This window comes from Mesoplodon densirostris, chromosome 12, assembly GCF_025265405.1.
Source record: "Mesoplodon densirostris isolate mMesDen1 chromosome 12, mMesDen1 primary haplotype, whole genome shotgun sequence".
Lineage (NCBI taxonomy): Eukaryota > Metazoa > Chordata > Mammalia > Artiodactyla > Ziphiidae > Mesoplodon > Mesoplodon densirostris.
The window spans coordinates 88,826,032-88,840,685 of NC_082672.1; the positions used below are offsets into that span (position 1 = coordinate 88,826,032).

At 35.5% G+C, this 14,654-nt stretch overlaps 1 protein-coding gene across 9 annotated transcripts in view; it reads right to left on the minus strand.

Moving 5' to 3' along the window:
- IBTK (inhibitor of Bruton tyrosine kinase) overlaps positions 1-14,654 on the minus strand; it is a 186,356-nt gene that overhangs the window by 13,224 nt on the left and 158,478 nt on the right. For all 9 annotated transcript variants that reach the window (XM_060115369.1, XM_060115367.1, XM_060115368.1 and 6 more), the window contains 3 exons: positions 14,402-14,565; positions 13,169-13,261; positions 12,478-12,621 (listed from right to left, as the gene is read on the minus strand). In XM_060115369.1, the coding sequence (XP_059971352.1) occupies positions 12,478-12,621; positions 13,169-13,261; positions 14,402-14,565 (401 nt within the window). The remainder of the gene's footprint in view (positions 1-12,477; positions 12,622-13,168; positions 13,262-14,401; positions 14,566-14,654) is intronic.

The following is a 14,654-nucleotide window of genomic DNA, read 5'->3' on the forward strand; positions in this document are numbered from 1 at the left end:
CACCAAATGTTGGCAAGGATGTGAAACAACCAACAGTCTCATAAATTTTGCTGGGAGGATAAAATGATACAAATGCTGTGGAAAAGATCTGGCAGGTTTTTTTTAAAAGTAAACAAACATGCATTTTCTGTAAAATCCAGCAATTCTACTCCCTAATGTTTACCCAAGAGAAGTTAAAATATATGTCTACAAAAAGGACTAAACAAGAATGGTCAGAGCAGCTTTATTCTTAAGAGCCAAAAACTGGAAAAAGTCCAGGTGTCCATCAACAGGAGTAAACACAAATTATGGTATATTCATACCTTGGAATACTACTAAGTAATAAAAAGGAATAAACTGTTGGTATACACAATCCAAATAAATCTGAAAAACATGCTGAGTGAAAGAAGCCAGACACAAAAGTATATTATGTTTCATTCTAATTACATAAACTTCTAGAACAGACAAAACTCAACTACAGTCAAAAAAGAAAAACCACAACAATGGTTGACACTGGGGTGAGAGGGGGGGCAAAGATAAAAAGAGAACTTTTTGAAGAAAATTTTCTGGGATAATGGTAATGCTCACCAATTTACTAAAAAGGTAATAAACAATGACCAAGTGGGCTTTATTTAATGCAAGGTTGTTCTAACACTCAAAAAAATTAATATATTTCATCACATAAAGGAGAAAAATCCTATGGAAAAGTTCTATGATCCAGTCAATGGATGCATCAAAAAAATTAAATATTTAGGGATACAATTAACAAAACTTGGATGGACATGATACATATATTTAAAACTATAAAAGACTGCTGAGAGATTTTAAAGAGAATCTAAAGGATACCATGTTCATTCTTAGGGGACTCAATGACCCAATATTGATAACCTGTCAATACTCTTCAATTCATCTACAGATTCAAAGCAACACCCAACAAATCCCAGTAGGCTTTTTTTTTTTTTTTTGACAAGTCAAATCTAAGACTTATTTAAACATGGTCAAAACTAAAAATAGAAAAAATAATTTTGAAAAAAAGAACAAAATCAGAGGAATTATACTATCTGATTTCAACACTTCTTATAGAAGCTATCATCAAAAGCACATACATATAGGTCAAACAGAACTGAGTAGAGTCCAGAATTAGACCCACACACACATCATGGTCAACTGACTTCCAGCAAAAGTGCCAAGTAATAAAATGGAGCAAGAACAATCTTTTCAACAAATTGTGCTGGAACAACTAGATATCTGTATGAGAAAAAAAAAGAATAAACAAAAACCTTGATCTCTACCTTACCCACATATAAAAAGAAAATCACAAACCCAATCACAAAAGCTAAACTTAGGAAACAGCTAGATCAAAACAAAAAAGTTTTGTAACCTTAGAGTCAAAGACATAAAAAGCCCTAACTTCCAATGAAAACAAACCAAAAAAATGGATGTAATGGGTTTTACCAAAATTAAAAACTTCTGCTCCTCCAAAGACAATGTTATTAAGAAATGAAAAACCAAAATACAGACTGGGAGATAATATCCACAAAACATATCCAAAAACATCCTTATTTTCAGAATATAGACTCTCAGAATTCTAGATTAACAAAATAGCCCAATAAAAGGCAAAAGATCTGAAAAGACATTTCAGAGATATGAAAATAGCCAATAAGTCCCTGAGAAATACAAAATAAACCACACCTACTAGAAGACCTAAAATTAAAAAGATTAAATATACGAAGTGTTGGAAAGGATGTGGAATAATGGGAACTTTTACATGCTACTAGTAGGAATGTCCAATGGCATGACCATTTTGGAAAACTGTTTGGTACTTTTCCTAGGAAGTCAAACATTCACTTAACATACGAACCAGCAATTCCAATCCTAAGCATTTACTCAAGAGAAATAATAACATACGACTTATATATAAATAACTTTTTTCATAAAAATAAACTCAGTATTTCTCAACAATAAGAAAGGAAGAAATTATTGATACATGCAACAACATGGATGAAGCTCTAAACCTTTATGTTGAATGAAGGAAGCCAGACACAAAAGAGAGCATACTGTACTTACGTGCCATTTACAAGTAGTTCCAGAACAGGCAAAAACTAAGCTATAGTGATAGAAATTTCATCAATGGTAGCCGGGGGCATGGGTAGAGGGTGGGGGTTGGTCAAGATAGTGGGATGGTGGAAATATTTTTCTTAATTGGAGTGGTGATTACACAGGTGATACATTTGTCAAAACTCCCACTGTACCCTTGAAATTAGTGCATTTTACTGTATGTAAATTATACCTCGGTAAAGTTATTTCAAAAAAACAGAATACACAATGAAATCTACTGCACTCCTTCTGAATGACTAAAACAAGTTTTTATGGAAAGGAAGTGGAAAAAGGTCAACTCACATAACACTAGTGAGAGTGTTTAGTGGTATCTACTAGAAATGAATATATGCATATCCTGCAACCCGGTAATTTTATTCCTAGTTATATACGCAACAGAAATGCCAATATGTTCAACAAAGACGTGAACTAGAGTATCTACAGCAGCACTAACCCTAACAACAGTAAAACAACAAAGCTACTAAAATGCCAGCAAGAACTGAATGAGTGAAATAAACTGTGGTATATTTACACAATGGAGTATCAGACAGTACTCATCAAAATTTCATAAATATAATGTTGAGCAAAAGAAGCTAGAAACAATAATGATTGTGTGTGTGTGTGTGTGTGTGTGTGTGTGTGTGTGTATTAAAAAGGGAGAGATTACTCCGTGGAAGTAGAAGTCAGGATAGGGGACTTCTGAGATGCCGGTAGTGTTACTTCTTGATCTGAGTGCTGGTTGCACAAGACGTGTTCAGTTTGTGAAAATACAACAACCTACACACTTATGATAACTGCACTCCTAACTATACATTATGTTTCAATAAAAAGTACTTAAAAATTTAAATCTAATTTTACATGGAGAACATAGAGGAAATAAAAATTAAGTTGATCTAAATAATCAAATATACACAAAACTAATCACACCCAGTATAGGTGTAGTACTTTGAGAATTAGTTGAGTGGAATGCACTTTAGAATATCTACCAAAAAACAGTATACAAATTAAAAATCACCTTTACAGATTAATTTAGCTTCCAAAGATTGCATGCTCAGATTGCTATGGTATTAGAATCTTTTTATTCAACAATGTTTTACTGCAATCAAAAATGTAAAAAGGATTTGCAGGGTAGTAGTCAGGGTCAGGCACACAGGCTCTATGGCTGCTACTGCTGTAGGTTCAAATCTTGGCTCTGTCACATACCAGCTTTGACCTTGGGGAGATACTAACCTCTGAGCTTCAGTTTCCTCATCAGTAACATGGAGATACTGATACCATCTCCTTCCTTACAATGCTTATTATGAGGATCAAATGTTAACCTATGGTAAAATACTTAAACAGTACCTGATGCTATGTTAAGTCTGTTACTATCCACAATTTTCACAGCATTTAACATAACTAATTTAAGAGAAAAAGAAGACAGTGAGAACACAGAAATTCTGACATGAAGAAATATAGTCAGTTCATAGGCATAATATCTTTCCTTCCTGAAGTTTAACTTAGAAAAACTGATTCAGAAATGTAACCTTTAGCTATGATTTTGTATACTAGAACTACACTGTAACCTTAGCATCATTTTCAGAAACCCTTAATAAGTCAAAATTATGAATAACAACATGAGCAATTTCCTAGTATAATATTAATTTCTTCTATTTTATTTACTCAGAATACAGAATAAATATTTTATTTACTCAGAAAACGAAATGAACACAAATGCTAACCAGTTAATTCCCCAAAAAGTTAAATTCATACTTTGAAGAAACCATAAAATCCAAACCCAGATTAAATTCATAAACTATTTGGGGTTCCCCATAAAAAATTAGCAAGGCCTTCTAATATCCTGTATCTTGTCTGAATAACTCATCTGTACCTGATTCTGACCTAACCACCAAAACACTTTTACATGCATCATCTCATTTAACCCTTACAATAACAATCCTTAAAGATAAGTATTTTCATTACTACCTAAGTTTAAAAGAAGAGTACAACCAAAGGTGAGGGATCTGAATGATCCTAAGATCACCAGAGATAAGGCAGAACTGGGATCCAAACCCAGTTCTTAATGATCACAAAACTCACGCTTGGCCATCTAGTCTATCACTGGCTTCAGTAAGAAATGAAAACAATACTCCTTGTAAAGTGCCGAAGATGACACAGATGGGAGGAAAATAATGGTGATTCACACTGTTTTGTTATCATATGAACTAAGCATCCATTCATAACAAAATCAGCTAAAAACTTTTACCAAATTTTTATCTACTCAATAATTAAGTCAATACAAACTGCCTCACATAAAATTTTTCTAAGGAAAAAAACTAACCAATAACTTAATACATGTTAAAGAAATCAGTTAATCATGTGAACATACTACAGATTAAGTTACAATTTATTTAGTACATAATAAATGGTTGACATTTATACATTTGATTATACAACACTGAAGGTGCTAGGCTAAATGTGTTTCATTTATTAACTCAGTGTACTCTTCACAGTACCCCTGTGAAATACTGTGTTTAGCCCTATTTATGAACAAGGAGACAGAAAAAGATTAAATAACTGATCTGACAGAGAAAGATTAAATAACTTATCTGAATTCACACTGCTACCAGGTAACAGATTCACAATGTCAAGCTCAGGCAAGGCTCCCTCCAGAACCCAGGAGATCACTATAAGATCACCATATCAAGATCACTGTACTCTACTACTGTGTCCACATTTAAAAACCATTTACCCTATGTAAAATCTTAAATCATAGAAGGGAAATTTTCTTTACAGATTTACCAGAAACATGACCTACTACAGTATTCACGTGAAAGATATTTCTTCAAAAGGAGCTTACCTGACTTTACCACATAATTTTCTCCAAAGCACATACATATGCAGAACACTGAAAAATTAAATACAAAGAACCACTCTCCGTTTCCTTACCAACTCCTTTCTGCTCCCGAAAACACACATACCTGAAGGTTTCTACTGGCAAACAACGTAACTACGGTGGAAAGTACAGTGTCTCATTAGTCATTAGGGAACACTGCTGGCGAATACTCTGCCAAAGAAATCCGCTGAATGTCTTTTGTAAGTAGTTCATGTCTCTAAATACAGAAACTTCACAATGATCTGTGTAAGAACCACACGGTGTCAGATTCATCTTAGTGGTAATTTGGGAACTTCTAGATGTGGTAAATAATATACACACTAAAAATTTTTATTTCTTTAATGGCTACTTAGGATAACGTCTCCTTAAGAATAAATACAGGTAACAATGCTTACAAGACATCTTAAACTCACGTGTTCATGAACCATGCACAGTGGTTACCTATAAGATGTCTTATGCAGACTTCTTTAAATGAGCTCTGTTATTCTTTCCACTGATCATGCCATACTTTGAAACAGTGTTTGATTTCCAACGATTTTACTTTCCTAACTCAAAGGTTCTGGCTCTTTTCCATTTTAGCAGCCAGAGAAACTTAATGAAGAAGCATCTGTAGCCACATAAAAAAATTAATCAAGATTTTGTTCCTCAACTAAAGCAGCTGTGAAATTTTTGCTTTAATGAATAAAATTTCTAGCTCTAAAAAGTTAAATAATTGAAATTAGTTTATAATTTATAGGTTAGCTCTAAATGGAATTTGGAGAATTTACATTCATACATCAAGCCAGGCCACAAAGATTGTGCATTCTTCCACTCAAGATGACTGGTGAGAAATGTTGTATTATTTCTCCAAGTAAAATAAAGGATAATGAAAAGTGACCAACTCCCATGTACACTTGGCGTTTTCACATTAGATTTAAAAGTCAACTGGTTAGAACTTCACTGTAATGCAAAAACCAGTTATCTTTCATATTTAACACTGACACAAGGTGCGTGAATGTATGAACAAACTAAGTAAAATTCCTTACCACGACCAGAAGCAAACTTAGAGGGCTAATGTGTGATTTGCTAATGAACGGCACATTAACCTCATTATTAAGATAAACACAGTATAAAAACACCTTCTAATAAATAAATAAATAAAATCGCATTAGACGATTCATCAGGATGAAGATGTCCCTTTGAGAAGTATTTAAAAAAGATAAATCACTACAGTAATGAATATAGTCCATAAATACAATCTGTAAATCAGATTAAAATGCTAATTTCAGATTAATTTTCTACTCTTTTCAAAGCTGGGCAAAGTTTAAATTCTACCAACTTTCTATAAACCAATATTTACAAGAGATATTCTCAGGAAAACAAATCTATTACTATTTTATTTCTTTAAGCATATACCACATATATTTACAACCTATGTGTAACTGATTAAAAATGAAGTGATATACTAAACCTGCAGCCTTCTAAGAATTCAAGAAAGAAAATTCAACAACCTAAAAATGACTATTTCCATTTATACTAAATATACATCATAATTCAAGAATACCAAACATCAACCATTTTACATAAATATGTTCTTAAAAGTTCTAACAAGGGACTTCCCTGGTGGTGCAGTGGTTAAGACTCCATGCTCCCAATGCAGGGAGCCCGGGTTCAATCCCTGGTCAGGGAACTAGATCCCACATGCATGCATGCCACAACTAAGAGTTCGCATGTCACAACTAAGCAGCCCGCAAGCCACAACTAAGACCTGGCACAGCCAAATAAATAAATATAAATATTAAAAAAAAAAAGTTCTAACAAATGTTTTCTGATCCCTGTCATTAATTTATATGCATATATTATATACATATATACTTATATATGTAGAATTATATACATGTATTGACATATGTTACATACATATATTCTACTAAGTTAACTCAGCCCACTATTTATTTAATAACTCAAACAGTACATAAATTCAGAAGAATTTAGCAGAAATGAACTTTAAAAGATCCTTCAGATACCAAAAATTTGGTCTCATAAAGTGATAAAAAGGGTATAAATGATTGATTTTATGACAATTCAGATATCTCTCACTTTCATAAAAATTCAGAATAAATTACCTATAATTGGTCAGTTAGATAAATTTCTTTGGTTCCGTAAAATACATAAGATCCATTATTCATTTGTTTGTATTTAGATTTTCCAGTCGCATTTTCATCAACTAAATATATAATAAACATCACTTATAATTCAGTCACCAAATTACTTTTCAAAGAAAAATACCCTGATTATATTTTTGGCCAAATTTTATAGCATTCTTCCCCCCACGTTCCTAGAATTCTCCTTAATATGCCATAATATATTTCTTTTGAAATTTAGACAGTCTCTTCAACGTAGGAGTCTGAGTTCATATTGCTAATGATGGCTAGGGAAAATTTTTTCCTAAACCTGAAAATCAAAGTCTGAAGTTTCAGATAAATGATTACTCTAATCCTTTCCTCTAAAATCCCATGTTGAATGAACAAGAGAATAATCAGAAAGACATAAACCCACACAGGCAAAAGAATAAGGCATTAAGACAATGGCAAACTAAAAGTAATAATACACTATTGGAGGATAGAACAGGGCCAGAATGAACCTTGATGTAGTGGAGATAAAGAAAACCTGTCATCAAGTGGAGTGGGGGTAGAGTGTGAAGCTCGGAACCCTGAAAAGTCTCCTACGTTGGAGACATCTTAAGTATCAAATCCCGAAGTAGCCATGCAGATGAAAACAGGAATACTGGCTCAAGGTTTACTTGTGGAGTGGCAGAGAATGCCAGATGCCCCCCCACATCTCCACGTGGTCAGATGACTGTACTTCCTTCACCTTGGTAGGAGGAGGATTTGATTGAAAATCACCAGTATACAGAGGCAGGTAGGACTAAACTGCTGTGTTTAAAATCTATATACTAAATGATGAGATATGTGAGAATCTAGACCAAATTGTGAGAACCTCAGTCCCAGGCCTAACTGCCTCACCCTGATCAGCTTCCAGAAGGCTGGCAACCAAATACAAAAATTAAAAGGCTTCTCCTTAGAGAAACTGACAGACCAAGGAGAAAAAACACAGAGACAGTGGTGCGGGGGTCCTCTAAGGGCACCGCTGGGTCACCCTGCAGTCGCACCCATCAGTCAACCTGTCCCACACGGGCACACAGGTTCCAACCAGGACTTAAACAATCCACCAAATAAGACAAAACGTAACGAAAACATACATGAAAAAAGAGTGAATACACATCAATGTAAATCAATGACTATTTTTAACTTTTATAAATGGAATCATATAGGGTTTTTTTTCTGATTGGCTTCTTTTGCTCAATATTACATTGATGAGATTCATTCACACAGTTGTATTTAGTCCTAATTCATTTTCATCATTGTGTAGTACTCTACTATACTAATAAACTATAATTTATCCATTTACTGCTATAGACATTTAGGTTGTTTAGTTTTTGGCTTTTACAAGTAAGGATGATACAAATATTCTGATACATTTGCCTGGTGCACACATACATATATTTCTGTTGGATATATATTAAAGAGTGAAAAAGGTTATAGAGTACAGGTATCTTTAACAGTTGAATATTGAACAGGATACTAATAAAAGGGCACTATTGGCAAATAAGAAAGAGCTCTTGGCAATTAAAGATTTTAGTAATTAAAACATTCAGTAGAAGGGTTGAAGATAAAGTCTGGGAAATGTTCCAGAAAGTATTTAGAATAGGAAGATAATTATATGAACATTAGAAGAGCAAAAGTAGGAAAATTAGGGAAATCCAGGAAGAGCCATATCCAACTAATGCGATTTCTAGAGAAAACAGTACAGAACAAAGTATCAAATAGAATACAAGATGTTCCTAGAACTTAAAGACATGCTTTTCCCAATTAAAAGAGCCCATCAAAGTACCCAGCATAATCTATAAAAAAAGAACCCACGTCAAGGCACATCACTCTGAAATTTTAGAACGCTAGAGATAAAGAAAAAGGGAAAGGGGGGACTTCCCTGGTGGTCCAGTGGTTTAAGAGTCCTCCTTCCAATGCAGGGGACGCAGGTTGGATCCCTGGTTGGGTAACTAAGATTTCCACATGCCCCGGGGCAACTGAGCCCACGTGCTCCGGAGCCTGTGCCACAGCTAGAGAGCCCAGGCGCCGCAAGGAGGAACCTGCATGCCGCAACTAAGACACAATGCAGCCAAATTAATTAATTAAAAAAAAAAAGAAAAGAAAAAGGGAGGAGGGGAGAGGGAGGAAACTGGTAAACATAGTAGGAGTAAGGAATTAGAATGGCATTAGACTTCACAACAGCAATAAGAAAAAGGAACTCTACAAATGATTTGCAACTCAGAATTCTGTTCCAATCTACCAGTCAAGAATGGTGAGAATAAAAACATTTTCAAAGATATAAGAGAGCCCGCCTGCCGATGCAGGGGACAAGGGTTTGTGCCCCGGTCCAGGAAGATCCCACATGCCGCAGAGCGGCTGGGCCCGTGAGCCATGGCCGCTGAGCCTGTGCGTCCGGAGCCTGTGCTCCGCAACGGGAGAGGCCACAACAGTGAGAGGCCCGCGTACCGCAAAAAAAAAAAAAAGAGAAAGAGAGAGATGCCTCCAATAAAAAACAAAAGTAATAAATTACCTGGTATGTTTCATCATAATGGAGAGAGAGAGAGGTATGTTTTAGAGAGTTTTGGGGGGAAAATTAGTGATGAGTACATAGGCAGTACAGGAAAACTGACAGAATTAGTTATTCTAGGGAAAAAACAGAAGAGTGTAAAAAAAGGAAATAAAATCATCCTCACAATATGACTCTGTTGTGAATCTTAATTAACCAGTCATAAAAGAGAAAGTTTGGGGCAGGGCAGGCAACTGCTATCTTTCATGATAAGAATCCTTGAAGTATTACCATACTATTAAATATTTTAAACTATGTGTTTTGATTTAAAGAATTATTTTATTGGGGCTGGAAAGAACTCCTATGTTTGAAATAGATGCTAAACCAAGAGTATTTGTCCAGTAGTTGGATTTCCTAACTTGAGTGATCATTGTTTTGTTCCTTCTTTTGTTCATTTACTTTTTATGTTTAAATAAGGAAACTGGTTGATGGCAGGGCTAAAACTGTATTTACTAATAAGCCCAAAGCTTCCTCATGTGCTTAGCTAATTCTCTCAAATTGCGACATATTTAGTATCTTGAGAGCTAATCAACAAACTTTTTTTTTTTTTGGTCTTTTCCAGACTTTTGTTTAGGGAAAACATAACTCAATATTGTAACAGGGGACTTCCCTGGTGGCACAGTGGTTAAGAATCTGCCTGCCAATGCAGGGGACACAGGTTCGAGCCCTGGTCCAGGAGGATCCCACATGCTGCGGAACAACTAAGCCCGTGCACCACAACTACTGAGCCTGCGCTCTAGAGCCCAAGAGCCACAACTACTGAGCCCGCATGCCACAACTACTGAAGCCCGTGCACCTAGAGCCCGTGCTCCGCAACAAGAGAAGCCACCGCAATGAGAAGCCCACACACCACAACAAAGAGTAGCCCCTGCTCACCACAACTAGAGAAAGCCCGGGCGCAGCAATGAAGACGCAACACAGCCAAAAATATATTTAAAGTAAATAAATAAAATAAATTTATATTTAAAAAATATATTGTAACAGCTACTCCATAAACCCTACAGAGGCAGTGATTTAATCAGTTTTGTATATATTGCCTTATCATCAGAAACTAGAACAGTGCCTTTCATGTAGAGAAGGTGCACAACAAATACCAATGAATTAAAACATTCTACTTGGGCTTCCCTGGTGGCGCAGTGGTTAAGAATCTGCCTGCCGGGCCTCCCTGGTGGCGCAGTGGTTAAGAGTCCGCCTGCCGATGCAGGGGATATGGGTTCGTGCCCCGGTCTGGGAGGATCCCATATGCCGCAGAGCGGCTGGGCCCGTGAGCCATGGCCGCTGGGCCTGCGCATCCGGAGCCTGTGCTCCGCAACGGGAGAGGCCACAACAGTGAGAGGCCCGCATACCGCAAAAAGAAAAAAAAAAAAAGAATCTGCCTGCCAATGCAGGGGACACAGGTTCGAGCCCTGGTCCAGGAAGATCCCACATGCCGCGGAGCAACTAAGCCCGTGAGCCACAACTACTGAGCCTCCACAACGGGAGAGGCCGCGACAGTGAGAGGCCTGCGCACAGCGATGAAGAGCGGCCCCCGCTCGCTGCAACTGGAGAAAGCCCTCGCACAGAAATGAAGACCCAAAACAGCCAAAAATTAAAAAAAAAAAAAAAAAAAATTCTACTAAACCCATTCCCTCAAGTTTTACTCTCTTTTCTTTTTCACTTGGGTTTTCTCACCTCTTGTTTTCTTTTTCTGTGATCATGTTTTAGATTTACTAGTAGGTCTGATATTTAGTCCTATTGGTGGCAATCAAAATAAAATGAGTTGGGCCTCCCTGGTGGCGCAGTGGTTGGGAGTCCGCCTGCCGATGCAGGGGATACGGGTTCGTGCCCTGGTCTGGGAGGATCCCATATGCCGCGGAGCGGCTGGGCCCGTGAGCCATGGCCGCTGGGCCTGCGCGTCCGGAGCCTGTGCTCCGCAACGGGAGAGGCCACAACAGTGAGAGGCCCGCATACCACAAAATAAAATAAAATAAAATAAAAATAAAAAATAAAAAATAAAAAATAAATAAAATGAGTTGCCACTCTCTTCAAAACAATTTACATTTTAATGGGAAAAATATTCCCTCTTACAAATAGAAAAAAGTGGCATTAGAAGTAATGAAGGGATTCCCCCAAACCAAGAGTAGTCTCTAATACCCTCTTCAACGCTTGTGAGAACAACAAGGTTCTACTGATCTTTCCTGCCCTTCATACTATCCATGTATTTTTTCTCCTAAAATTGATTTCCAATTATTATGATATTAGTTACCAAAAAAAGGGAGGATGGGAGGGGAGCAGAAGTACGACCTATTTTTCATATGTCAAAATTGCTATCTGACCTCTTCAGAGATTATTCCTATTAATGTTGCATTATGGGTAAATTCTAATTGAGAAAAGTTATATAACACAATGTTAAGTAAACAGCCCTGCTTAAAAGTGACAATGACACGCTATGATTATAAAAATTTAAAGATATTCATGATGCATACAAGGAATATACAAAGAAATTAGGGTGCTAAAAGAAAGGTGTTTGCTTTTATCAAACTTCTCTATGATATACATTTTTTATAAAAAATGAAAAAATAAGAATGTTCCCTTAAACTGCCTTAGCAATAAACATTAAAATACCAAGAAGAAATTTTATCTACACATATGAAAAAAATTCAAAAATCATGATGCACTTCTCAAAACAAACAAAAAAATAAAGTATTTCCCAAGGTCCAATTTTTAACTTGAAAGCAAAGAGGGGAATGAAATATTTGAAAAGACAGGAAGGAAAAAAAGAAAACACCCAAAGCCAAGAACTACCTTAAAAGCTAATGTACAAAGCTTATTTTAATAAAATTAGAGCATACCATGCATTCGTTGGTTTGGGGGTTTTTGATGGAGCACTCAAAGCTGTTTCCATGCTATTCATTCCTGAATTATTATCTTTGGTAGTCATTGCAATCATTTTTCGTTGCTTCTGAGACAGTTTAACTCCATGAGAAATCATTTTTCTAGAAATTAAGTTAAATTAAACCGATCAGTTTCACCGCTTCTGAGAAACTTTAATTCCATAAGAAATAATTTTGCTAGAAATTAAACCAATTAACATTAATTTCTGCTCAACAAAGGTTACTGGTAATTATATTGCTCTGTGTTTATTTGATGGGATTTTACTATTACTAGATCAAAATGACCACAAGTTTCAACAGTGGCAATATATGTAATTAGTTTATACTATCAAGAATCAAGTAATAGCTACATGGGAGCCCTCCTAATACACTTGCATCACACTTGTAACAGAAACAGATCATTTTAGAGGCAAATTTCTGACATGTAATACCGTATTCCACAAGAGCTAGACTATCAACCCAACTCAGTCTTCAGCATATATTTAAGAAATAATGTTATGGAGGCCAAATTACCTAGAAAAGAGCTTACAACTAACTTTAACATCAAATGCAGAAAAATAATAGGAAAGGTCCAGTAGGTCTTTCCAGTTCTTTAGGGCAGAACTATAACACAACATGGTCTTTCCTTTTACATGATTTTGTAACCAACCCCAAATTTGTCTTTGGTGTAGCTCCACATTTTTGTCTACTTTCTTCTATTTGCATGATGGTTCTGAGATCCATAACAGGAGGGCTTACAGGACTAAAAGACATATAAAAGTTACTTTACAACCCATTCATTTATTCATGAAGTCCAGCACCCAAACATTACTGAAACTGTAAATTATATATAACATCATTAATGAGAGGATAATTTAGGTCTATTTTGTCAGCTGTGGCCAACTTCAAAAAGGATATTTTGAATGAAAGCTACTTTTATATATACATACATAATAATAAAATGCATTGAAAGTCATAATGTTAAGAGATACATGTTTAATAAAATAGTCTAACATTAGTGATTAGAAGATGCTTCCAGGTGTTCCCACAAATATGTTTACTTAGGAAAAAGGTGTCTACTTTCTGAACTATCTTTAGATCATGAAGCAGCATAAACCGGGACATCATCATCTTTATTCCAACTGTGCAAAATACAGCATATTTCAAAATAATTACACAAATGGCCCAGATGACAATATAATTGGTAAGTCAATTAACAGTCTTAGCCTATTATAAACCATACTAGGTAAAAAAGATGAAGCATAAGCTCAATTAGCTCTTTGAAAGAATACTGTATGTTAATTGTACTTATTCCTTCAGTTTTAAAAACTGACTTTTCTAAGTAAAAAAATATGGATAGAATATAGGTTAAAACTACAGCATAACATTAAATGCATAGCCTCTGAAAATTAATTGTAACAACACATTTTGTGAGATCTTAAATACACTTTAATGTGCAAAAAAAAAAGATATAGTAAGCCTACAAATGACAAAATGGTCTTCCTGGGTGGGAGTTTTTACTAATATACACTATCCATTAAAAAAGAAAAAGAAGCTGATATCAAGTCACTGTGTGTGTGTGTGTGTGTGTGTGTGTGTGTGTGTGTGTGTGTGTGTGTGTGTGTGTGTGTGTGTGTGTGTGTGTGTGTGTTACAGAGTATTTTACTAAGTATTCCCTGATGACACTGCAAAGGCAACTAAATTCTGTCTGGAAAAGAGCCTATTTTAGCTGGTTAGTAATTTGTATGCACTTTAGCTGGTAATTTGTATGCATTTAGGTAATTTTCTCTATATTAGAAATTTATATTAATTTTTTAAATGTACGTCATTAAAAAGTTTCACTTGACTAAAAATAAATGATATTTCTCAGACTAACAAGTACAGAACAAAATAAAAATCCTACCTGAAAGAGCCAGAAACCCAACTGGAAGAGCTTGTAGTGTCAATTCTGTTACTGGGAATGGGCTGTGGAGCAGATAGTTTAAGTACTGGTGATTTTTCCCATGGTTTTAAATCTTCCCTAAAGTGTGCAGGAGGTGTACCATTAACATAGGATTTAATTTTCCCCTGGAGGTAAAAAAAAAAAAAAAAAGAAAAAAAAAAGTTAAAAAGTGAGTAATAGCAGGTACCCCTAGCACAGTAGCGAACACATAGTT